The sequence below is a fragment of the Myodes glareolus genome, chromosome 11, assembly GCF_982192425.1.
Source record: "Myodes glareolus chromosome 11, mMyoGla1.1, whole genome shotgun sequence".
Lineage (NCBI taxonomy): Eukaryota > Metazoa > Chordata > Mammalia > Rodentia > Cricetidae > Myodes > Myodes glareolus.
The window spans coordinates 15,427,172-15,453,729 of record NC_142036.1 but is presented as its reverse complement, the minus strand read 5'-3'; the positions used below and the strand labels follow the sequence as shown (position 1 = coordinate 15,453,729).

The window sequence follows — 26,558 nt, the reverse complement described above, 5'->3', positions numbered from 1 at the left end:
AAACAAAAACAAAAAAAAAAACCAAAAAACAAAACCAACACCACCAACAACAAAAACACCCCAAAACCAATTTGCATGTACAGAATAACTGAGGTTCAGAAAACCAAAAAACAACCCAGGGACGTTGCATTAAAGTAGCAAGAAGTCAAGTGTGACAGGCAGGTCAGGAGTTCAAAACCAGCTTCAAATTGAAACAGAAAACAAATTTACAAATGAGAAAAACTGGTTGAACTTCATTACAGCTAACCTATAGGCATTTTAAAAAGCAAAATAAAACATTAAACTGAACTGAGTAGACACATTTGTTCCATTTATTTAAATCGACTTTGTCATAAGACTCATCTAGGTGGACAAAGAATGAACTGAAGGCAAAGCTACCCGAACCTCAGGAAAGATAGTGAGTATTCCCAGGTATTTCTTTCTTTTCAGAAGCAGGGATGACATGGTTTAATGCTGATAAAGGCCTCGCTTGCTGCAGTCTCTTCACATATGATCATGGAACTGCTACAGTGGAGAGCCCAAGTTAAAAAAGTCCAGGAAGCGGCCACAGCGACACACGTGGGTCCCAACAGGGACAGGCAATCAGTCTGAACTTTGCTAGTGTTCTTTATATGAGATAATTGGGCCCAAGGAACTGTAACAGGAGCTGAAGTCTATCCCACCACCTCCAGGAGCAAAAGTATCCATGTGGAATCCCACTGAGCGGGGAGGCGCTTCCTGTGCTTAGCGGGGCTCCAAGCTCAGCAGTGTGGGGTGTCTTGGCAGGTCACAGAAAACCACTTTAGAGACAAAAACCTGCTTCAACAGGACAATGGACACTTTGAGCAGAAAGACTGCCCTGTAACCCTCAGAAACAAAGTTAAAGAATTAAGTAACCCTGGGAAAGGTGCACCTGAAGGGACTTTCATGTACTGATTCCCCAAAGAGCTGTTTAAAAACCTGCAGTCAGACCTGAAGGATGTTCTAAAGCCATGACGCAGAGGACCAGTAATCACACGGCTTTGGCCAAATGGAGGGTTTTAGGGACTTTAGTGGGGAGGACTCACTGCCAGAAGCCCCGGGGACCTACTGTTTGTTCTATGAGACAGTGCGCTGAGGTTGGCTGTCAGAGGGTCGTGTAATGAAATGGGACATGGCATGGGGTTTGTTAGTAACGGTGCTGGCACCATACTGAGAAGGTGCTGCAGAATTCTGGGGATTCTTTATCTGCATTAATAGATAACCATAATGTCGGACACGTAGAAAATATTCACAGAAACACACAGAAGGAAAAAAAAACCAAATAATAAAACCCTTTATATACCCAACAGGTTCTAATGAATTTTCAGGCAGCAAAAGAGGAGTCCTTATGTCAATATCATCAGGTACCCCACAGCCTCACTCCAACTAGGTACAGGTGATATTTGGGGTACCAGCAGCAGTTACCATTGACAGCTGCAGAGACCCGTCCCCCAAGATTACCACCAGTCTCTGGTATCATGGTGTAAATGATGTCATGTTTAACAGGCATTCTATTTCACAGCTGTGACCAACAAAGGAACCCATCTCATTTATGCTACAGACAGACGTTCCTCATCAGCTTAGGACCTGACATGGTCACAACAGGTTTCATCCTCCAGTTACGGGGAGACAGCAATGGTTCTCTAATGGTCCACTGCCTTCATTTAAATGTTCACTATCCTTATTAACTAAGAAGGAGAATTTTAGGTAAGATCTCACAAGCAAAAGTAACTTGAAGGTACTGAATAACTGATGATTTTTTCCCTTTCTCAAGCAGTCTCAAATTTTTGGTTGTTAGGTCTCATTAATTTTTTGTGTTGTACACAAGATTCCCCGCCTTTAAAATGAAAAGCATAAGGGAACAATTTTTGCTGAACAAAAATGTTTATGAAAAAAACAAACCATCACAACAAAAACCCCTCCCCATAAGATGAGGAAGGACCAAACAAGCCTTGTAACTTAAAAAAGGCCCAGTTCTGTTTACATAATAAAACATCTCTGTACTATTTTTGTACTTGGATTTTATTCCCATTCAGCCCCTAAGTTTACCTAGAGTTAGACTCTCAAATTCTGCATTTAATGCTTGCACAACCCGTTTAAAAATGAGGAATGCTGCCCTTTTCATGTTCCCATTAAAAACACACAAAATCAACACAAACCAGGATAATGAGCCAGATGAAAAGTTAATGTGCTATAATGATATTTGTTTTGCAACATCAAAAGCAGCAGAAATACTGAATATAATTTGATTAAATCATAAATACTGAGATTGAATATGCACATAGAAATTACATTTAGGCTCCATGAGCTGAAAGCTCTCTAAAAGAAGATAAAGTGCGAACCAGCAAGATCAGGTAGGTTCTGGTCCATCAGTACTCCCACTCGTCGGACTTCAGATCAAGGTAGCTGAGGATGTTCTGGGCCAGCTTCACAGCCTGTTTCCTTGAAGCCTTACACTTCTCTTCTCCCTGGGGGTCAACAGCGTCCAGGGCCAGCAACTGTTTGGTCAGCAGCTCTTCCAGACGGATGTAGTTCTTATCAGTTCGGTTTCCACCAAATGAGAGGACTTCGCCCTGGATCTCTGACAGGTTTCCAAGGACACCCCACACAGCCTTGTTGGGGGCGGTCTCCTCGCAAGGGAACAGCCTCCTCTTCTCGAGTGCTTCCTTCAGGTCCAGGTACGTGATCAGGGTCTGTACTTCAATCACAGCTCTTCTCCTGGCTTCCCGGATGCAGGGGTTTTTTTCAAGACTCACTTCATCTAGCTGTCCGATCAAGCCCTGAAGTTCTGTCTTGGAGCTCAGGTATAATTCAGGAGGTGTCTGTGCCTGCAGAAGTTCATTCTTTATTTCTCTCATCCTCTTGAGGACCTTTTCTATTTTTAGAATGGAATGGTTCTGTCCCAGGTCAAATGCATGTGTATTGTCAGCTTCCTCTTCTAAATCTAGATATTTCAGTAATTTGTTGATATCTTCCACCACCTCCCTCCGATAATTCCTGATCTCTGTATGCCCACACACATCCAAAGCATCTAGATCAGCAATCAACCCTGACAGCACACACGATAAGTGCCTGCAAGTCTCAGTACTGTCCACGCCCATCAGAAGTGCGATCAGAGTGCCTCTGGCCTTGTTCACTTCACACATCACAGAATTAATCTTGGCAACAGAAGGATGCGCATCCTCAGAGAGTGGCAGGGAAGGCTGCTTCTTCACGCAGTCTTCAATAATCTCTTGCACTGCACAGATCTTGGTTAGTGTGTGGTACCTTGCTTTCCTCAAAGAGATCTTCCCTCCAGTTTTAACACGTGTCAGTCTCAGAATGACGTCCTGGATGCCTTCCTCAAACTCGTCAGTCACACAGTTGCCTCCACTGTAAAAGGGCACAATCTTTTCTTTCACAAGGGCCTGTGCTTCCTTAAAGATGTTCTGGATTTCAATGCGGTGTGGGTGGTTTGCATTCTGCTCCAGCTCTTTGAGAAGGCGTTCTGTCTCCTGTGCTGCCCTCTTCCTAGCTTGCTGAATGTCTCCTTTCCCTTCTGTATCTACAGAGTCTATTTCAAAAAGCTGTTTTGTCAGAATCCTCTCCAGTTTCTTGTAATTCTTGTCATCCGACAGGCCACTGAAGCCAACCACTTGCTGCTCTATATTCTTTACTTCCCTTTGGATCTCCTGAAGCCTACTAATAGCAGGGTGTTGGTTTCCCATATCCATACTTCTGTGTTCGGTTTCACAAGCACTGAAAGACAGCAAGAGTAACTCATTACGGTCTCTGCAGGATAATTAGATCAACCCATTCTAAACTCGCTTTTAAAAGGCACACTTTTCCCCAGAGAACTTAGACAACAATGCGGATACTAAGAGAGACTTAACTAGGTTCAATTCCCGGCACCCAAATGGCGGCTCACAGCCACCTGTAACTCCAGTTCCATGGGATCTGATTCCCCTTTTTTGGTCTCTACAGGCACACACATACATGCAGGCAAAACACCAATGCACGTAAAATAAAATATAAAAGCCATGCAATACTTTTACGACCAGTGCCAGGGAGACAGAGATAGCTGGATCCCCGTGGTTCACTGGCTAGCTAGCCTAGACTGACTGAGGAGCTTCAGGACAAAAAAAAAAAAAAAAAAAAAAAAAAAAAAAAACCAAAACCTAAAAAACAAAAAAAAAAAAAGCCTAAAAAACATAGTAGAGGACACCACAAAAATGATGGGGTGAGGTGAACTATGGCACCTGGGCATGTACCAAATCACACAGACAAAAGGTTTTGTCATCATATAGATTTAAAAGAAAGAGGAAAGAGATGTGACTTGTCAACTCTCTCTCGTAAAAAGCAGTTAACAGGAGCAAAACAAACCAAGCTGGGAGTGCTGGCGCATGCCTACATGCCTGGTACGAGGGAGACAGAGGGAGAGTTTAAGGTCAGCCTGTGCTACTTAGCGAGACAATGAATCAAAAGCAAACCGAATACAGGGGACCATGGCAGGGGTTTTCAGAACAGGCAGAAGTCACTCAGGGTCCAGTGTGGGGTAGATGTCTGGCCTGTGAACTCTAACAAGAAAGTGAGCTGCAGACACTTTCATCCTAGCCTGACCATCAGGTTAACAGCAACACCGTTTCCTCGGATCTCGGCATCCTAAACTAGGTTACGGAACCGGCAGGGTGCCCTTGTGGAAACCCACAGGACCACTATTCTGCCAGGGGCCAACCTTCTTTTCGGAAAGGGAACTAAGCAACTTCCAGGTTCGCCCCCGACTCCAATCCCCCGCCCCCGCAAAAACGTGACTGCGATGATCTCGGTCACTCGCCTCCCCGTAAGCTTGCTTAGAGCGTTTCCCACGCTCTGAGGTGTCCGTCGGACAGCTCACTTCCGGCGGGCAGGCCACCGAATTCAGTCAGCCCCTGGGGAGCGTCCGGGCCCGGCCCTCGCAGCGCTTTACCCCGGCGAGGAGTGCGTGGCGGCGGTCTTGGCTGCCGCTGAGGGCGGCGAGGTGGGAGATCGGCCCGTCACGGGGAGCGGCACCGGAGCGGGGCCCCCAGCGGCATCCCCCCTCGCCCTTCCCGGCTAGGTCTGACCCGGGCGGCCGGTGAAGGGGCCGGCGGAGGCGGCGGCAGCTACTGGCCGCGGCGGCCGCTCCGGGGCGTCTCGGCCGGGTCCGACGCGCCGCCGCCTGACCTCACAATGGGCGCGGGGCTGGCGCGGGGCGGGGGCGGCGAAGCGCCCGATCGGGGAGAACGAAGCTCGCGCCCCCGCGCTGCGCTCACCTGTGCGGCCCGCGCCATCGCACTTCTTCACCTTCGCTTCCGCGGCGCTGCCACCGCCCTCGCGGACCCGGCCACACAGCTCCGAGCCCGGGGAAAACTCCGCCTCGCCGCGTCCCGTCAGACACCCGCCGCCGCGGCCTTTCTCTCAGGGAAAGTGCACGATTGGCCTCGCCGCAGCCTTTGCGCGCTGCCGTAAAGCCGACCTTTCCACTGTCGCGATTCTGACGTGCGTCGCGCAATCTAGTGCGCTGGGGCCATGGCTGCCTTGCGGCCCGGAAGCGAAGCGATTTGTCTGTATCTCTGCCGTACTTTCTCCGGCGGCGTTGGTCGGCTGGCCCATGAACGCGGGACGGAGCGCAGGGATGCTGCGTCCAGCCGGGTAAGCGGGACGCCCGGGGACGCTGGCAGGGAGGGAGGCCTGAGCATCCCCCGCGACGCCTGCATCTACCCCGCGGGCTAATCTTTGGAGCGGACCCGCTATGGAGAGTGCGAACCTTGCTTTTTCCCGAAGTTAATTACTGTTTATATTTACTCGACTCTTGAAGTGTGCATTTTCTCATTCCCGCTTCGTTACGAAGATTAGTATTCGTCTTAAAACGGTAGCTCCGACTTTTGTAAACTTGACGATGTTTGCAAATATGCACGTAACGTCCAAGATCCCACAGTGTATGTCTGCAACAAGAAAGGCAGCAGGTTGGGTTTTTTGTTTTTCTTTTTTTTTTTCTTTTTGTTTTCTTTTTAATCATTTGCACTTCTTTGAGAGTGGACGTTTTGTTTAAAAGAGGCCTATGTCTTGAGTCTATCAGTCAGATGAAAATGTTGACTAAAGCTTCAGATAAAACATTAAACAGGGCACATGGCTACTAACGCTTCATTTGCCATCTTGCTAATAACAGAGTCTGGAGAGCTTTGTTTAAGCAGTAATTAAGGGAGAACAGGAAAAAAAGGGAGATAATTAAAAATTTCAAAATGTGCCTGCTGTGTGAATTTTCATTTCTGTTACGCTGTGTTTCTTAGCACGCTTTTATCATTACTGCGGCTTTGAAGTTCTGTCTAGTCTACAGTTTAGATTTGTTGCCTAGGCTCTTGGCGGCTGGCTCAGTTCTCTGGCACAAGAAACAAGCAATCCTTTACTTCTGTCTCTAGAAATCAGAATTTTAGTCCTTGAGCAGAAAGAATAAAGTAGATGTCAGAACATGCTTCGGGAGGGAAAATGTAACTAAGCCAAGAGCTTTCTCAGGGTGAGAGGTTCCCTGGCATTCATTCATTTACTGTTTTTGTTTGTTTGTTTTTAAATTGCGTGTGATATGTGTACTCAGGAGTTGAGAGGACACCTTTCTGGAGACCTATCACTCCTTCCATGGTAGGCTCCAAGAGTGGAACTCAGGCCCTCACATGGAATGCTTTTACCCTCTGAGCCACCTTGCCTGACCTCCCTAGCCTATCTGGTGAACTGATGCTGGGAAAAAGGTCAGCAAGGAGAAGTCTTTGAAGAGTCTTGCTAGGGGTGTGTGGGGTGTGGGGACTGAACCCCTTTACCTCACAAGGCAGGCTGGTCTCCATAGAGTGAGACCCTGTCTCAAACAAAACAAAGCAAACAAAAAGTAAATATTCCTCAGGGTAAATATTCCTCAAGATATCGCTTGAGCCTTTTGTAGTCACGTGGAAGCCTGGATCGAGATGACCAGCTAGGGGAGCTGACTACGAGCCAGAACTTGCCGATTATACACTGACTGTCGGTGCTGTGCTTTTTTAGGATCAAAATGTCCCATTATGATAAATATTAGGTAGCACAAAAGAAACGTTTTGCCTAAGGGCAGTTTATGTCTTACTACATTTCTTGTTTCCTGAACTATTGAGTGCTTGTAAGATGGAGGTTGCCTTGCAAAGACACTCTGTAAATAGCAAGTCTAAAAAGTAACATTGTGGCTGGGATGGTGGTGTGACTTTAATCCCAGCACTTGGGAGGCAGAGGCAGAGGCAGGTGGATGGCTGAGGTTGAGGCCAGCCTGCTCTACAGAGCAAGATCTACACAAGGAGACTCTGTTTTGAAAAATCAAAAACAAACAACATTTTAAAAAGGAACATTGCAAACCTTTTCTTCAATTAAATAAATCCTATACTAGCTTATTCTGCATATTTTTCTTTAGCTGTCTTACTTTAAAGAGACCCACATTTGGGACCAGTGTATAACTTCATTTCTGATCTCTTTGCTTTTTAGTTTTGTCTTTGTGTGTGCGCAGTCTTGTGTATTCCAGGTCAGGTTGACCTTAGACTTGCTGTGTAGCTGAGGATGACCTTGACCTCCTCATCTCTGCCTCCATCTTTCCAGTACTGTGATTATGGTGTCCATCAGGAGATGTTGCACAGTGCTAAGGACTGAGCCACATCAGCAGCCCCGGTTATTTTTAAGGGTGATTTTTGTTGTGTTTTGTTTGGAGTTTTGTTTGTTTTTGTTGTTGTTGTTGGTTGTTGAGACAGGGTTTCTCTGTGTGGCCCCAGCTGTCCTGGAACTCATTATGTAGACCAGGCTAGTCCCAAACTCAGAGAGCCACCTGCCTCTGCCTCCTGAGTGCTGGTAATAAAGGTGTACATCACCATGCCCTGCTAGGAGGTAATTTATGTGTCTAGGTGTTTTACTTGTGTCTATGTTTGTGCATGCAGAGTCTGTAGAGGCTAGAGTAGTGTGTTGAATCCTCTGGAACTGGAGTTACAGATGACAGTCAGCCCCTATCTTAGTTAGGGTCTCTGTTGCTGTGAAGAGACACCATGACTACAGCAAGTCTTACAGAGGAACATTTAAAGCCACATTTAATAGGGTGGCTCACAGTTCAGAGATTCAGCCTGTTATCATCATGGTGGGACATGGTGGTGAGCAGGCGGATTTGGTGCTGGAGAGGTAGCTGAGAGTTCTGCATCTTGTGCAGGCAACAGGAAGTGAACTCATACTAGGCATGGCTTGAGCATATATATGTATCTATCTATCTATCTATATAGATAGATAGATACATATACATGTATACACATACACTGATATAGAAATCAATACTTTGCATAGATATGGATCTTGGTTTGATACAACTTTAAGATCAATTTTGTTATTATATTTATTTCTGCTCTTGATTAAGGTACTGTGTTTGTGCAGCTCATTTAAAAAATGTAATATATAATTAAGAAATATAATAGTTAAGCTTGTAGTCATGTTAGTTAGGTTTTCTAGATACATATATATGTTTCATTTAGATAGGTACTTTTCAAATCTTTCAGAGACCTGCAGAATATGGCATTTAAAATGTTTTAAGAACTTTTATGATAATGAGACACATTTACTCCTGGGAGCACCAATCTCCTTCAAGAGGATGATGGGCATTGAAGAAGATCCTTATGGAGTTTGCTAGCCATTTGGGCAAGAAACTGCTCTTGCCTGGACTGTTTGATGTTATGCTGTATGAACTGGACAAATGGAACCCACAGAAAAATAACTGCTGAACTTGCCTGAAGGTGAGACGGTACTTCAGGGTTCCTGCTTCATGATAGAGTCTTCTAGACATTCTGCAGAACACAGAAGAAAGTGACTGACAAACTGCCAATGTAGGCGGAACTTGTCTTTGAAATTTCCTGCTTTGTGGGAAAGTCTACTGTATACTGTGGGCCTGTAGGCTGATGGATGCCCCAACGGTACAGAAGAACTTTGGGTGACTGTCCAGGCAGTGAGATGTCTGTCAATTCTAGAGTTTTTGGAAGTTGCTTACAATGCACTTCCTGCTAACTTAGGTAATATTGTATCCTGTGGTCTTTGATGGTGTTGAAGAATAGATAGTTTAGTTTTCCTTAGTTACAATAAAAGATAAAAGTATTGTAACTGTAATTCTTTTTTTTAAAGATTTATTTATTATGTATACAGTGTTCTATATGCCTGCAGGACGGAAGAGGGCATCAGATCTCATCTTGGATGGTTGTGAGCTACCTTGTGGTTGCTGGGAATTGAACTCAGAACTTTTGGAAGAGCAGCCAGTGCTCTTAACCTCTGTGCCATCTCTCCAACCCCATAACTGTAATTCTTGCTTGATACCTGTTTTGTTATATGTAATTTTACTATGCTAAAGTTAAAACCTTCCTTTTTATTTTGTCAGAAAAGGGGAGGTGTTGTGGGATTCCCCTCTATATACCATTGGTTAATAAAGAAGCTGCTTTGGCCAGTGGCTTAACAGAATATAGCCAGGCTGGTAAAGATCCATAGAGTAGGTGGAGTCAGTGAGATACCAGGTAGGGTAGCCGCCTGAGGAGACAGATGGTGGAACCTTGCCGGTAAGCCATGACCTTGTGTTGATGTACAGATTAATAGAAATGGATTGATTTAAGATGTAAGAACTAGCTAGAAATATGATTAAGCTATTGGCCAAACAGTATTGCAAATAATATAGCTTTTATGTGATTATCTAGGTCAGGGCAGCCGGACGAATAAACAGCCTCCGGAAACAATGTACCCCAAAGCCTGCCTCCACAGTTACACACTTCTTCCAACAAGACCATACTTATTCCAACAAAGCCTCACCTCCTAATAGTGCTACACCCTATGAGATTATGGAGACCAATTACATTCAGACTATCACAGCCCTCATATGGGTGCTGGGAATTGAACTTGGGTCTTCTGGAAGAGGAGCTAAGTACTCTTGATAACCAAGCCATCTCTTCAGTCAGAGGGCAAAAGTTTAATGAGGTATAGGACATTTACACTATTACGTCATTTACACAAGAAAAAAATGAATAATTGTACATGAACAGGCCTGTTGTCACTGCTGGAACCATGGCCTCCTGACATGATATACCATTACTGCTGTGGCATTCCTCAAAACTTAGTCAGCCTGGCATGGTGGATCATGCCCATAATCCTATCACTCTGGAAGCTGAAGTGGAAGAAACGGTTCAAAGCTAGCCTCAGCTACATAGAATTCTGAGGTTACATGACATCTTTTCTCAAGAAAAAAAGTCACTTTTAACTTCATAAAATGTTGTTGGACAGTGGTGGTACACACCTTTATTCCCAGCACTCAGGAGGCAGAGGCAAGTGGATCTCTGAGTTTGAGGCCAGCCTGGTCTACAGAGTGAGTTCCACAACACACAACAGCCAGGGCTTAACTCTGACTTAAAAAACAAAACAAAACCAAACCAAAACAAAACAAAACCCAAAAGCAAAGCAGCCTACCTTTTCTTATTATGGAGTTTGTTTATTGTGGTTTAAACTTTTTTGCAACCAAGAAAACATTCCAGACCTTTGGCCTGAGTTTTCAAAGAACAGGCCATTTTGATATTTTTTGGAATAACAAAGGGCAACTCGAGGTACTGCATATGGACGCAGATGGGGCGCTTGATGAAGCCACCTCTGCAGTTCTGAAAGCCATGCCCATTGGAGCCTTGTGTTTGTAATGGCTGGTGTTTCCTGTGTGGTTCCCTGAGGTACCAGAGGCACAGAATACTTAGGCAGGGCTTCATACAGTAATTCGCGTTCCTCAGTGTTTGTAGGTGGCCATACAGGAAAAACAGGCTGAATCCTCCCGCCCCCCCCCCCCCAATGTGGATCATTGCAAAAAGGAGTTTACTGAATCTGTAGCTTGAGACTGGGCCCCTCGAGGAGAGCGCTTCCAGGGTGCCTAACTTTTAAGAGGAATTGGGAGTTGCAGAAACCCACCAATAAGATCCTTAGACAGACAGTGTGCTGGATAGCTTTATGTCCCCTTAATAAAACTAAGGTCAAATGAGAGGAGGGAACCTCAGTTAAGGAAGTGCATCCCTAAGATCAGCCTTAAGTAATTAGTGATTGATGGGGGAGGGCTCAGCTATTGTTCTTTTTTAAAAATAATACCATGGTGGGATGTCCCGGGCAGCTCGCGGAGCAGCTGCAAGTGGCAGCGCCATGCGGCCGGGGAATCAGGGTCCCCGGGCGAGCGGCAGAGTCAGGTGGCTGGATGCGGTGGACGGAAGAGTAAATGGACATAAGGCTATACATAAAGCTAGACATTTATTACTTAAAGAAAGAAAAACATAGACAAACATAGAGAGAACAAAGACACATACACACACACACACACACCAGAGAGAAGATGGCTGCGGGGGAGGTCCAAAAAGGCTGGGGTGGGTGTGGTTAGTTCTTAAAGTGTCCCAAAGTAATAACATTCCCGGATCCTTTTTATAATAAAAAGTAGAAGGTTAGACATTACAGGTTGAAGGAATTGGGGCGGCGAATTCTCAAGACTGCTTCCGGCTGATTTGTGGGCGTCGTCTTTGGGCGGGGAGATCCGAGAGAAGCTGGGTGCTGGTCACATCTTGGCATAGTTGGTCTCTGTTCCCGACAGGACAGGTGTCTGTGGCATGGAAATGTCTGGTGTCCCTTGGACCTGGTTAGGGTATTGGCAGAACAGAGGACAAAGTTAAATTGAGAAAAAAAATTTTTAGGACCAGGGAATTGAGAGGTTTGTATCTGACCTGTTTACAGATGGGTTACATGATGGGTTTTTTAATTTGGCTCCCTGGAACTTATAAGAAAAACAGAAGTTTTAGACATATATATTGTATTAAGAACTCCTTGGGTTTGTAAAAACAGAAATTATAATGAAAAGTATTTTTATTTGGTGAGACAACCTGGCAAAACCTCTCAGCTATCAGACTGTCAGAGATCTTTGAGAAGGATAAGATTTTACTTGAGTTACTGATTAAAAAATGTCAGAGAACTTACTTGGTTGGCACCCAGAGCTACTCTTTGGTCCTCCCTGGTCGCTGAAGGTTGTATTTGACCTTTGTTGTTTAATGTAGAGCCTGCCAGGCTTTTGAAGACTCTGTGGACTAAGAAATCTTTAGGAAGACAGGCCTATCTTGACCCTGGGCAGCTAGACTGTCGATTCCAGTGATTTTGTCCACGTTTGGAGGTCTCCAGTTTAGGTGATAGGCAGTTTTTGCCCAATGGTCAGCACTTGGCAGTCGAAGCAAACTGCAGATGAACGTTGGTCAGTGACGGTTTGTCTTATGTCTTCTCGGAGGAAACAGAGTGTTTGCTAGGAGCCAACCTGTCTCTTTTTGTTATGAAAAGTTTTTTAAATAATTAAACATTTAAATATCACATTCCCCAGATCTCTGAGCAGTTGAGGGCTGATTATTAGGTGTAGCTGCAGTATAGAATCTGTCTGGAAGATTGGGTTTGAGTTTGACTGTATTGACTCTTAATAGGTAAGATCCACATTTGTTAAAAGACAGACAGAAAGAAAAAAAACTGTTTGTAACATTAAGATTAGTGACAGAACTGACAATGGTAGAAAACAGCTTAAAAGTCCATACCAGTTTATGATTTTGTAGTCTGAAACGAGATGAAAATGAACAATCATTATACATAGAGAACAGGAATTAGGCAAAGTGTATGTTTCTGATGGGCCCTATCAGAAAGCACGTCACTATGCAAATCACCTGTAATCAGAGTTAATGAGAACACCGAAGAGGGGGAGAGGAAAGGCAGGACATACATAAGAATGAGAAAGCTTGGTCGCGTGATCTGGCTCTCAGTGATTCTATTGATAAAGTCACCTGACCCCAGTGAACATGGCGGCGGCCACATGTTGTAGTTTGAATGGAAAGCCGCGGGAATTTTAAAAGCCGGGGGCCGCCTGGTTGTTGAATCGTGAAAAACCCGCATAGGCTGGTATGACTTGCTTTCCCAGGTCAAGACTGTGAAAATCCCTCAAAAACCGTGGCATCTCGAGCCTATGGGGAAGGGCTCCCCGTTTAGGTGAGATGCAAGCGAACATCCAAAACCATGTGCCCAGGCGTCCAAGTGCCCATGTGGGATGCTAAAGGCCGAACCAGATCAGCCAATTACGTCTGCGAGAAAGGTAGGAAGGAAGAAAAGACTGAAATAAAGAGGAAGAAGGAGACTGGAAGCCCCGGGCCTCCAGATGAGGGAATGCACGGGTTTAACAGGATGCAAGCCGTAATGGACGCCAGCGACAGGGCAGAGAAGTACCCCTCCCCGAGCCCAGAAACACCGGGAGGACCAGTCAATCCCGGGTTAAAAAGGCTCAGATAAGCTGGCTGGAGTGAGGAAACTTAAAATTAGAAGCCGGTGTTGTTTGTAGGAAGGAGTCCAGGCAGTTGACGGTGTTGAGGAAGGCCCTGGGTCCGATTCAATCCCGGAAGTTGGTGGTCAGAGTCCTGGACGAAAGGTAAAGCTGGAACCCTGGCCGTTGGCGGGTGAATCTCTCCAGTCCCGGGTTTTGGTACCAATATTGTTCTTTTTTAAAAATAATACCATGGTGGGATGTCCCGGGCAGCTCGCGGAGCAGCTGCAAGTGGCAGCGCCATGCAGCCAGGGAGTCAGGGTCCCTGGGCGAGCGGCAGAGTCAGGCGGCTGGATGGGCTGGATGCGGTGGACGGCAGAGTAAATGGACATAAGGCTATACATAAAGCTAGACATTTATTACTTAAAGAAAGAAAAACATAGACAAACATAGAGAGAACAAAGACACGCACACGCGCGCGCGCACACACACACACCAGAGAGAAAATGGCTGCGGGGGAGGTCCAAAAAGGCTGGGGTGGGCGTGGTTAGTTCTTAAAGTGTCCCAAAGTAATAACACCAGCCATAGGTGTGGCCATTCCTGTGCTGGTGGTCGTGGTCCTGGGTTCTGTAAGAAAGCAGGTTGAGTAAGCCATGTGTAGCAAGCCTGTAAGTAGCATCCTTCTGTGCGCCTCTGCATCAGCTTCTGTCTCAGGTTCCTGGTTTCTGCCCTCACTGCTATTGATAATGAGCTGCTGTATGGACTGTGAATGAAATAAACCCAAGTTGATTTTGGTCATGGTGTGTCATTATATCAGTAGCAATCTCAAGACAGACAGCACCGCAGTGCCTACCTGCGAAGCAGACCTTGGATCTGGAGATGGTAGGAAAGACACAGGTAAGAAAGCAGTAGACTGGAGGACTCCAGGTAGGAGACTCCTGCTATGCTCCTAATGTCTGCTTCCTCTTGCAGATGGCTGTCAAGATAGGTTCTGTGACTTGCTTTTTTTAGTATTAAACCTTTGCGTGGGGGGCTGGAGAGATGGCTAAGAGGTTAAGAGCACTGGCTGCTCTTCCAGATGTCCTGAGTTCAATTCCCAGCAACCACATGGTGGCTCACAACCATCTGTAATGAGATCTGGTGCCCTCTTCTGGCCTGCAGGGATACATGTTGACAGAACACTGCATACATAACAAATAAATAAATAAACCTTTGCATGTCTGATGGGCTAGGCTTTGTGTTGCTTTTTTTGGTTTGCTAGGGTTTTTCATTTGTTTGTTTGTTTTTTGCTTTTTTGAGACAGGGTTTCTCTATGTAGCTTTGGAGCCTGTCCTAGAACTCTATAGACCAGGCTGACCTCGAAGTCACAGAGATCCTCCTGCTTCTGCCCCCTGAGTGTTGGGATTAAGGCGTGCGCCGCCACTGCCCAGCTGATTTCATGTAGCACCTTTCTTCATATAGTAGGGGACTGGGGAGCCTAAATCCACTGATAGCTTTGAGCTCCCAGAGGAGCCTTGTAAAGCAGGAAGCCGCTGGCACATGTGGACTCTGTTGTCTCATCTCCCACTGTGGCTTTGGGCTGTGAGAGGAGGGAGTAAGAAACAGAGGGCAGAACTGTTAGGCTGGCTGCCTCTTGGATTCTTGTCTGACTCCCTGCAGGGTACATGGCCCAGGAGGAGTCTCCCCTCCCACGCACAGCCCTCCTGTCCACGTTTCAGGAAGCTAGGCATTATGTTCTTACACTGTAAGAACTTAAATTACAGTAATTATTCACTCTACAAAGGGAGACTTCTTTTACAAAAGGGTTTTTCCCCTCCCCCAAGCCTCTTGCTTTCTTTCCTAATAGCTCCTGCATGGTGAACAAAGACACAAGTATTTTCATGTAGCAAAAGCAGAGAAATTAACCCATCATAGTCAAAGATAAAAATCTCTCAAGGTGATGTGCAAAACTGGATGCCTGGAACTTTTCTTACACAGGTTCATCTGTGGAAGCGGGTGATCTTACGCCAGTAGATCTGTCTGGAGAAGCCACTGCCCTGCTGGCCGCTCTGTAGGCTTACTGTGCTGTGCGCGACAGGAGAAGTGTGCTTGCTGGGGCAGCCCTTTATTTTTGAGACAGTATCTCACTGTATATCCTTAGCTGGCTTGGAAACTAGCTGTGTAGATCGGGCTGGCCTGGAATAATTCTTGCCTCTAACCTCCTGAGTACTGGGTTAAAGGTGCACATGGGGTGGCTTTTCCACATTTGCTGATGTGAACAGAGTCTGTGAGAAGAAAAGAACATGCTTCTAGCTTGTGAAAATGCTCCTAGTAAGGGTTTGAAGCTCTAAGCAGGAAGTGCAAAATGAAACCCTTGCACCAGTAGTAGAAGGGCAGCATGGGCTCTAGGGTATGGACTGTACTAGTTTCCTGAAGCATCTGGCAGTCTTCAGCAGCAGTGGTGGGGTTAGCACTTCACCAGTCCCTTGCCTTCCCTGTCTCCTTTGGCCAAGCTTAGCTTTCTACTGCTCCCGCTAGCACTGACCTGCCTGCATCTTCAGCTTCCTGAGACATTTGAACTCAAGACCCTGGACCCATCTAATTGCCTGCAATCCCAGCCTTTGAGTCTTTGTGGGTGGACCCAGAGATGCTCCAGGGCTAGTGCCTTGGGATCCCAAGAACTGGAGATATGAAGAACATGCTCAACTTTTGACTCACTGAACATGCTGTTTTGTTCTACCTCACCCAAAATGGCCATGTGTGGTGGAGTAGTCTCAGTTAAGCCTGGCTTGAGGAGATGGCTCAGTGGAGGAGTGCTCGCTGCCGAAGTCTGAGGATCAGAATTCTGATCCCTGAACTCCATGTAAATCTGAATGAGTATGACTACTTGTGTGTAATCCCAGCATGTGGGAAGCAGAACAATCCCTGGAGTAAGAAGCTGGCTCTCCAGAATAGCTGAAGCCGAGCTTCAAGTTCAGTGAGGGACCCCGCTTCAGTTTACAAGGCGAGAGCAGTAAGGGAAGACACCCAGTGCCACCCTTGGGCCTCTGCATGCACAATGCACACATGTGCACCCACATGTACACATACCACACACAAAAACATGAAGAAAGGGGAGCCGGGCAGTGGTGGTGCACACCTTTAATACCAGCACTTGGGAGACAGAGGCAGGTAAATTTCTGTGTGTTTGAGGCCAGCCTGGTCTACAGAAGTTCCAGGACAAGCTTCAAAGCTTCAGAGAAACCCTGTCTTGAAAAAAGAAAGGGAGGGGGGAGAAAGTCTTTGGAATGCTAGAGAGATGTGCCATACCAGCAGGAAGATGGGTCTGAATCCCCAGCAGCTGTGTGAAAACCCAGCCTGTCCATGATCCTGGTGCTGAGTGGGGCCATGGAGACTGGCAGCCAGTTGAGCACATTTGGTGAGTTTCAGGTTCAGTGAGCAGTCCCATTTCAAGTAATTAGGTATGGAAAGTAATCGAGGAAGACACCTGGCAGACTTCTGATTGCTACTTAGAACATCGAATGTGTTGATGCCGCCTCATCTAAAACTACCATATGTGACGTGTGGTCGATGTAAGTTCAGCCTGGGATGGGGAGATGGCTCCTCCACCTGTACACAGTGTTGTGGGAGTAACTTCCGCTGCCTCAACCAATAGTCGCTGAAATACGAGCCCACAGTGCAGCGGGGAGCGACTTCCGCTTCGTCAGCCAATAGCTGCTGAAATACCAGCCCACTGGGGCGTGGTATATTTCTCTTTTAAAAAGAGAAGCATATCCGGAATAGGCTCTCTTGGTTCCGGCTCTTGGTTCCGGTGCTCGGTCTCGGCTGTTGCTCCCGGCTCCTGCTCCAGCGACTAGGCTCCCTTCCTGACGGTTTATGGTGTATGTAAGTTTTACCCCCCGCCAAATAAATAACCCCTTAAAACATAACTGGTGTGGGATTGATTCGTTAATAATTGGCGCCCAGCGTTTGGTTTAAGAACCGCCCCACCCCCCCACCCCCAGCTCGGCCTCCCAGGATACACAGGTCCGGACAGTCTCTGCCGGCTTACTTTGCCCTGTTCGGCACGGATTTTTAAGTTTCTCCTTGCAACGTGAGTCAAAGAGCTCACAGCGCAAGCTCCCTTTGAAGTTCCAGCAAGCTGTTTGAAACCCATAACTGATTAGGAGTGCTGAAAGCAGCTTGACCCTTAATCCCAGCACAGGGACACGGGGCCCAAAGCACTAGGCCTCTTTAGCAACAGCGCAGTGGCTGTGTCACGACCCTCTGCATCCGGTTGAACAGAGCAGCAGGGCCTTGTTTATTGCCTTGTTTATTGGCCACTAGAAGCTCTCTGACCTTTTGTGATCTGTGGATTTAACCTCTGGATTTGAGTGTATATATTCTAGAGTTTACTTCCTCAATCAACACCACTGCCACGTGGATTCAGGTGCACCCCACCTCCTACTGGCAGGCAACGGTCATTACAGGTAAGATTTTTCTTTTCGGTTGAAAATAAATACATACATACATACATACAAGTACAATTTCCTTTGATTGAAAATGTCGGAAAATATTACTATCCAAAAGTTCAATGGTTTTTTCAGTTGCGCTATGGAGGATATTCTGAAGGATGTCTCAGATATTCCTCTTACTTTGTTATTCCTGGGATCTGTTGCTTTTCTGGTGTTTGGCTATTTTATAAGAAAGATACAGTCCTTACAGACTGAATCTACAATGCTGAGGGCAGAGATTAAAACCTTAAGAACAATTCAGACTGATACCAACCTCCTCAAAAAAGAGTTTGGAGATTTCAAGGAGGAAACTAGATCAGAGTTTGGAGTTTTCAAGCAGGAGACTAGATCAGAGTTTGGAGTTCTCAAGGAGGAGAATAGATCTTTGTTTGATATGACTCGGTCAACTGGCCAAAATATCAAGAAGGTACAGTCTGATATTGCTTCTTTAGAAGGGAGCGTCACTGCCCTGGAGGAGGGGACAACCAAAATGACGCATAACCTCCAGTCCATGACTGTAAGTGCTGAAACATTAGCTGAGAGGATTATAACCATTGAATGTGAAAATCGGACTTTATCAAAAGGGTATGATAGATTAATTGACAGGATTTCCATACAAGAAGGCACAGTACATGCCATGAGGATTATGTCCAAGGAGGATATCGTGTCTCTGACGGACAAGCTCCATGCCTTAGAATCGTTAATGAAGGCTTTGGAGCATAATACTGGACAGGAGATTCAGGACTTACAGAAGGCAATGGTGAGCAGATTTAATAAGATTGAGGAAATCATAGACTCTGATGAACAGGAGCAAAAGGTAGAAAGGCAACCTTCACCTCAAAAAACTCTCAGTCTACATAGAGTTATACCTGCCTTTCCAGTAATAACATCAGAAAAGATAACTGGCTCCAAAAACCCTAAGGTCGTTAAAGAACATACATGGGAGCCTATACGTATGAATGATCTGAAAGAATTTAAACAAGCAATTGTGAATTATGGACTACATTCATCCTTTGTTAGGGAGATGTTAAAATCCTGGGCTCTGAGCAACAGGGCCACCCCTAAAGATTGGAACCAGCTCACATCAGCTGTCCTTGAGAACGGACCTTTATGGCATTTCAAATGCCTAGTCAAACAAGAGGCCAGACTTTTACAACAACAAGAATCAGCGAAAGGAATTGAGGTTTCTCTAGATCAAATTCTAGGGGAAGGACCTTACTCTGATCCTCAGGAACAAGCTCTTTATGATGAAAACATTTTATCCATATGTGCTACAGCAGCTCTAAGGGCCTGGGACAGGGTTCAAGACTCAGGTCAGAGAGTAGAATCGTATGTCAGGGTCAAACAGGGTCAGAGAGAACCCTTTAGTGACTTTTTGCAACGACTAACTAAGGCTGTACAAATAGGGATACCTGATCCAGAAGCAAGAAATATAGTAATTGAGTCTTTGGCTTATGAGAATGCCAATGTAGAATGCAAAAGGATCCTGGGGCCTTTAAAGCTCAGATCAGCGCCTTTGGACGAATGGGTTTTACATACAATGAATGTTGATACATTTGATTATGGCAATGAAACATGGGTACAAGAAGCAATTTCCAAAGGTAAAAGGAGACATCAGATTACAAAATGCTTTCATTGTGGCAAAATGGGACACATGAAAAGGGACTGCAGACAATGGAAGTCCAGGAATAATGCCTCTTCTAGGAATAACAGGAATAGGAGGACTCAGCCTTCAGGTTTATGTAGGAGATGTGGAAAGGGCAGGCATTGGACGAATGAGTGTAGGTCAACAAGAGATAAACAGGGCAACCCGTTGCCATCGGGAAACTCAATAGGGGGCCTCTCGAAGGCCCCCATGGCAAATGTGGTCCAGTCATTTCCGATCACTGCAGAGAACATGCCTCTTCAGGGAAATTAGAATGCCCCATGCCTGCTGTTAAAAGCAATAACGGCCTGAAGGATGAGTTAAATGTGGTGAATGAATCAAGAAATCTAAGAGGACAAAGTAAACGAATATTCTGGCAGACTTCTATAAATGAACAAAGGCCACAGCTAAGAGTGTGTGTAAATGGCAAACTTATTACTGGCTTACTGGACACAGGTGCGGATGTAAGTATCATTACACCAGAGTCTTGGCATCCGCATTGGCCTCTTCAGGAGGTAGATATTCAGTTCTTAGGCATTGGAACCCTATCTCGAGTAAGACAAAGCACGAGATGGGTCAATTGTATAGGTCCAGACGGACAAATAGGAAAACTCAGGCCATATGTAGCAAATATTGCAGTGAATTTATGGGGCCGTGACCTATTGCAGCAATGGAATACCCAAATTAACATTCCTGCTGCTTCCAGAGCCCATATTTCTGAGGACAATATTACAAGATATTACAGATGGCGGAAACCAGCCATTAGAGCTATACAAGAACACAACACAATTGATGGCTCTTCAGAGGTACCAACAGCCATGCCTCTACAATGGTTGACTGAGAAACCAATATGGACTAAACAGTGGCCTTTAGCTGAGGAAAAGTTACAGGCTTTAGAACAGCTGGTACAAGAGCAATTAGATGCTGGACATATAGAAGAATCTACCAGCCCTTGGAACTCTCCTGTGTTTGTTATTAAGAAAAAATCTGGTAAATGGAGAATGGTGACAGATCTTAGAGCTATCAACAAGGTTATTCAACCTATGGGCCCTCTGCAATCTGGAATTCCTCTGCCCTCCCTGTTACCAAAGGGATGGCCTCTTATAGTTATTGATCTGAAAGATTGTTTCTTCACTATACCATTACAAGAAAAAGATAGAGAAAAGTTTGCCTTCACAGTGCCTACCTATAATAACTCTCAGCCTGCAAGGAGGTACCAGTGGACCGTCCTCCCACAGGGAATGTTGAACTCTCCCACCCTGTGCCAATATTTTGTAAGCCAACCATTGAAAATTATACGCAAACAATTTCCTAAGTCCATAATATACCACTATATGGATGATATCCTGATATCTGATCAAAACAAAGATACCTTAGAAAGGCTGTTTGAAGAAGTAAAACTAGTATTACCTAAATGGGGATTGCAAATTGCTCCTGAAAAAATTCAGAGAGGAGATTCTGTTAATTATTTAGGTTATAAAATAGGCTTACAAAGAATTAAGACTCAAAAGGCACAAATCAGGAGAGACCGGTTACGAACGCTTAACGACTTTCAAGGATTATTAGGAGACATTTCCAGTCTACGACCAGCTGTTGGGATAACACCTGATCTAATAATTCATTTAAACAAAACCTTAGATGGTGACAAAGATTTGAATAGTCCCAGAGAGTTAACAGCTGAAGCAGAAAAGGAACTGATGATGGTTGAGGAAAAATTACAGGAGGCACATGTAGATAGGGTGGATCCAAATTTTAGTTGCGTTCTAGTTATATTGCCTTCCAGAATTTCTCCTACAGGAATTTTAATGCAGAGGGAAGATACTATTTTAGAATGGATTTTTTTGCCACACAAACCAAGTAAAAAATTAAAAACTTATGTGGAAAAAGTCTCTGAATTGATTATAAAAGGAAAATTGAGACTTCGTCAATTAGCAGGTATAGACCCATCAGAAATTATAGTGCTTTTCACTGCTGATGAGATAAAAAAGTTGTGGGAAGACAATGAACCATGGCAAAGAGCTTGTGCTAATTTTTTGGGAGAAATCAATAACAATTACCCAAAAAGCAAGAGACTTAACTTTATAAAGAGAACTTCTTGGATCCTCCCTCGAATTGTCCGTGATGCTCCAATAACCGGAGCCCATACATTTTATACCGATGCTAATAAATCAGGGAAAGCAGGTTACAAATCAGAAGAATTGAGTAAAGTGGAACAAAGTCCTTATGATTCTGTCCAGAAAGCAGAATTATATGCCATCCTTATGGTGCTTAGGGATTTTAAAGAACCTCTTAATATAATTACTGACTCACAATATGCAGAAAGAGTTATTTTGCATATTGAAACTGCTGAATTTATACCTGATGATACAGAACTGACCTCATTGTTTATCCAGGTACAAGACATGATCAGAAACAGGCTCTGCCCTATATATATAACGCATATCCGATCCCATACAGGTCTGCCAGGTCCTCTAGCACAAAGTAATGCAGATATTGATCAATTATTGATTGGTAGTGTGCTGGAGGCATCTGAATTTCATAAAAAACATCATGTCAATAGCAAAGGCTTGAAAAAAGAGTTTTCTATTACATGGCAACAAGCTAAGGAGATTGTAAAGAAATGCCCTACTTGCTCTTTTTATAACCAAACACCATTGCCTGCAGGGACTAATCCAAAGGGTATTAAAAGGAATGAAATTTGGCAGATGGATGTGTTTCACTTTCTAGAATTTGGCAAATTAAAATATGTACATCATACCATTGACACTTATTCAGGCTTTCAGTGGGCAACTGCTTTAAGCTCAGAAAAAGCTGACTCAGTAATCACACATTTATTAGAAGTTATGGCCATTATGGGTATACCTGCACAAATAAAAACAGATAATGGTCCAGCTTATGTATCTAGGAAAATGAAACGATTTTTTGCTTATTATAATATTAAGCATGTTACAGGTATACCATACAATCCTACAGGTCAAGCAGTTATAGAAAGATCAAATCGTACTATAAAGGATATGCTAAACAAACAGAAAGGGACGAAAGATACCCCCAGAAATAGATTGCATAATGCTTTATTAACCTTGAATTTTCTTAATGCTAATGAGAAAGGAACAACAGCAGCAGAGAGGCATTGGATAATGGAAAAAACTTCTGAACTAAACCAACCTGTTTATTTCAAAGACGTGCTGACCTCTCAATGGAGGCCAGGAGATGTGCTACGTTGGGGAAGGGGTTTTGCTCTTGTTTCCACAGGAGAAGAAAAATTGTGGATACCATCAAAATTAATAAAGGTTCGATTTGAAGAGGAGAAACCTCTTGGAAAGGAGAAATGACAGCTCATCCACAATGATGATATTCATACAGTTGGTAAGAAAAACATATAGAATGGGGGCAGGGTTCTGTTCTTATCTCCACAGGAAAACACTGATTTTTGAAAAGTACAAGGGACCCTGGATATCTGAATACTGACAGATGGAAAATAATGGCACAATAAGGACTATCAAGAAAACTGAATAGGTTCTGTAAGTAAAATATACTAAATCATATTTCTAAATTTATAGAGCTGGTTTTAGAGTTGAACTCTGGCTCAGTCCCTCTCTAATTCCAAGCCTGTTGTTAAAAGAAAAACCCAGAATTTCTGGAGTTTCTGTCTCATGTCAAGAGCCATGATATGTGACAGAAAGAAATATGAGTTTAGAAAACATTTTTACTTTTCTTCATATCTATCATACCTTTCAGTGAATATATCTATCATGTCTTTCATTGAATATATGTATGTCTGTATATGTCTATATGATTAATATATGATTATATATTATTATAATCATATAATATATGATATTAATATATGATTAATATATATGATTAATGTTTAAGTTTTCCACAATGAACAATAAGTTTTTCCTGCAGTGACATTTGAAGTTTCCAGGAAGAAGATGGGGCCCCATAACAACAACTCCACCTGGTTGATATGACATCATGATACTGATAGCGCTACTACAAGACCTGTTTTGGGTACCAGCTGCACAAGACGATTCCAACGTGGTTAGCTGAAATGATGCACATCTTGTACAACATTCTGGCCAGTCCTCCACAAAATACTCAGAGACTATTTGCAATTTTAAAAGACATTGATCTTTAAATTTAACCATCATTTTGCTTTCACAGGATCCCCCAGAAAGAACGTCGCCCCCATGACAGCTGGAAGTAATTCTAGAGAACGACGTCCCCTCTCCCAGTAAAGTTTGTCCTTGGGTTTAGGGACATCATTTAGGGGTTGGTTATAATTAGTATAGAGTTGAGGGTTGGGGGAGAAATTTTATAAGCGCAGGAATTAAAAAAAAAAAGAGGGATAATTGGATTATGGGATAATAGCTTTGTACTTGTGAGTTATTGTTTTTAGACAAATATATTGGTATTGATTCTTATATATTGATACAAACTTAAATTATGTTGACTATTTTAGGCATGCATGCTTCTACCTCTGTTTAAAATATTTTTATGTATTGACATATATATATATTGTATTGATATATGTATATTTTACCATATTGCATTGTACACTTCTACCTCTGATTAAGATACTTATATATTGTTTATGTATTGATATATATATTTACCATATTGCAATGTATACTTGCACATTGTTTATACTTGGAGGTCATATTGTCCCCATTTATTGCACAGTTGTTTACTATTTCAGTCTTTAAGTTAGATAGATATTGAGAATAATATAGATCAATAGTCATCTAAGTTTGTCATTTATAATTAGACTAATCAGGTTCTTTAGATACATAGACATTATATTCAGTATAGATAGATAATCTTCAACCTCTTCAAAGAGCTGTAGAAAATGGCCTTTAATCTAACTCAGAGTTCTGTGGTAGGGAGACACAATCGCTCCTGGCAACACTGATCTATTCCCGAGAGAATGTTGAGCACCAAAGACACTCCACCTGGAGCCTTTCTTCTTGGCAGAACTGGCCTTTGGGTAAAGAAATGCCCATACCTCAACTACTGACAGAGTTACAGAGTATCCGTAAATGGATAAAACAGGACTGTCATATCCTGCCAAGACAGGATAAGATAGTTTTGAAAAGTTCCTTGCCTTTGAAAATGGTATGTCAGTTACGTTAGGCCTTAGTCAAAGTTGGTTGCTTCAACGCTGCAAACGTGATTTTGGGTGTTTGCCCAGGTAGCCAATTGTCTATGTGATTTGTTACATGTTCTGGAAGTTTGATTGCACTTCCTAATAACTCAGGTAACATTATTTCCCTTCTCAGATCTTTGATGGGATTGAAGATTATATAAACGTAGTTACTTTCTTTTCATGACGTGGCCAAGTTATTTCTTATACAAGACTTAAGCTAGTTAGAATAGGATATTTGTATTTATTGTATATAATTGTGTAGGTTTGTACTTGCTGTATATAATTTCGTAGTAGGCTTAGAACTCTCTTACTTAAACAAAAGGGGGAGGTGTTGTGGGAGTAACTTCCGCTGCCTCAACCAATAGTCGCTGAAATACGAGCCCACAGTGCAGCGGGGAGCGACTTCCGCTTCGTCAGCCAATAGCTGCTGAAATACCAGCCCACTGGGGCATGGTATATTTCTCTTTTAAAAAGAGAAGCATATCCGGAATAGGCTCTCTTGGTTCCGGCTCTTGGTTCCGGTGCTCGGTCTCGGCTGTTGCTCCCGGCTCCTGCTCCAGCGACTAGGCTCCCTTCCTGACGGTTTATGGTGTATGTAAGTTTTACCCCCTGCCAAATAAATAACCCCTTAAAACATAACTGGTGTGGGATTGATTCGTTAATAACACAGGCACACTAACAGGTATACACACATGTGCACAAAGGAAGCCATTGGAGCCTGGGACTGTGGCACAATGAAAGTGCCTGTCTGGAGTGGCTAGGACCAGTACCATAAAAACAACTAATAAAGAAAAATATTTATTATGGTTAGCGAGGTGGTTCAGTGGTTAAGAGCACTGGTTGCTCTTACAGAGGACCGAGATTCAATTCTCAGCACCTACATAGCTGCTCACAGCTGTCTATAACTTCATTTCCAGAGGATCTGACATTCTCTTCTGGATTCCCCAGGAACTAGGTATACATACTGATAAACACCGCATACATAAAAATAAACTTCAAAATGAAAATATTTCTATTTTGAATTAGGTGTTGTATGTGGGCATATATACAACAGTGCAGGTACCCACAGTGGAAAGAGGTATCGGATTCATCTGGAGTTGGGACACTAGGAATTGAACTTGGGCTCTGTGTAGGAGCACCAAGGGCTGTTAACCACTGGGCCATCTCTAGCCTCACTCCACAGTTTCCAAAAAAAGCATTTAGGAGAGATTGCTTTGGCTGCAGTCTGGAGCAGCATGGGTGGAGGTGCGGAATGTCAAGGGTGGGGCAGTTGTGGACAAACTAGCTCCTGTGGTAATGTGTTCACCTAGAGGTGTAAGTAGGCTTCTCCCTCAGCCTCCCAAGGCCTGGGGTCACAGACACGGCCACTATGCCCAGTGCCCAGATCACTCTTTTTTTTTTTTTCTCCTATTAAAAATACGTAGCAGAGGGGGCTGGAGAGACGGCTCAGTGGTTAAGAGCATCGCCTGCTCTTCCAAAGGTCCTGAAGTTCAATTCCCAGCAACCACATGGTGACTCACAACCATCTGTAATGAGGCCTGGTGCCCTCTTTTGACCTGCAGGCATATACACAAACAGAATATTGTATACATAATAAAAAAAAAGTACCTAGCAGAGCCAGGCAGTGGTGGCACACACCTTTAATCCCAGTACTTGGGAGACAGAGGCAGCCAGCCTGGTCTACAAGGGCTAGTTCCAGTTCAGCTAGGTCTGTTATACAGAGAAACCTTGTCTCGAAAAACAAAACAAAACAACAAAAAGTAGCAATAGGAGAAGCTTTAGAGGACTGGAGATGCCGAGATGCAGCTCCTTGTGACAGAGTGCTTGCCCAGCATATGTGAAGCACTGCAAAATGAGCTGTTTCTTCATCTTTCCTGACTTGCAGGAAGAGTCTTTGTTTTAAGATGACTGCTATTGGACTGGAGAGATGGCTCAGAGGTTAGGAGCACTAGCTGCTCTTCCAGAGGACCCAGGTTCAAT

General features: G+C 44.1%; 2 protein-coding genes across 5 annotated transcripts in view; one reads left to right on the top strand and one right to left on the bottom strand.

Annotated features, from left to right (window-relative positions):
• Positions 1-289: 289 nt before the first annotated feature.
• Bag5 (BAG cochaperone 5) lies at positions 290-5,414 on the bottom strand. 4 transcript variants are annotated; one of them, XM_048431372.3, is made up of 2 exons: positions 5,302-5,414; positions 290-3,738 (listed from the first exon to the last, which is right to left on the bottom strand). In XM_048431372.3, exon 2 carries the CDS (start codon positions 3,711-3,713, stop codon positions 2,370-2,372), a length of 1,344 nt encoding a protein of 447 aa, XP_048287329.1. In that variant the 5' UTR covers positions 3,714-3,738; positions 5,302-5,414; the 3' UTR covers positions 290-2,369. The 4 variants fall into 4 exon arrangements, with proteins under 4 accessions (XP_048287329.1, XP_048287330.1, XP_048287331.1 ...); XM_048431373.3 differs by having other exon boundaries at positions 5,271-5,413; XM_048431374.3 differs by lacking the exon at positions 5,302-5,414 and adding an exon at positions 4,946-5,133.
• A 66-nt stretch (positions 5,415-5,480) lies between these two features.
• The window catches only part of Coa8 (cytochrome c oxidase assembly factor 8), a 35,994-nt gene continuing 14,916 nt past the window's right edge, over positions 5,481-26,558 (top strand). Inside the window, exon 1 of the mRNA XM_048431375.3 lies at positions 5,481-5,649. Within this exon, the coding sequence (XP_048287332.1) occupies positions 5,527-5,649 (123 nt within the window). The 5' untranslated portion in view covers positions 5,481-5,526. The remainder of the gene's footprint in view (positions 5,650-26,558) is intronic.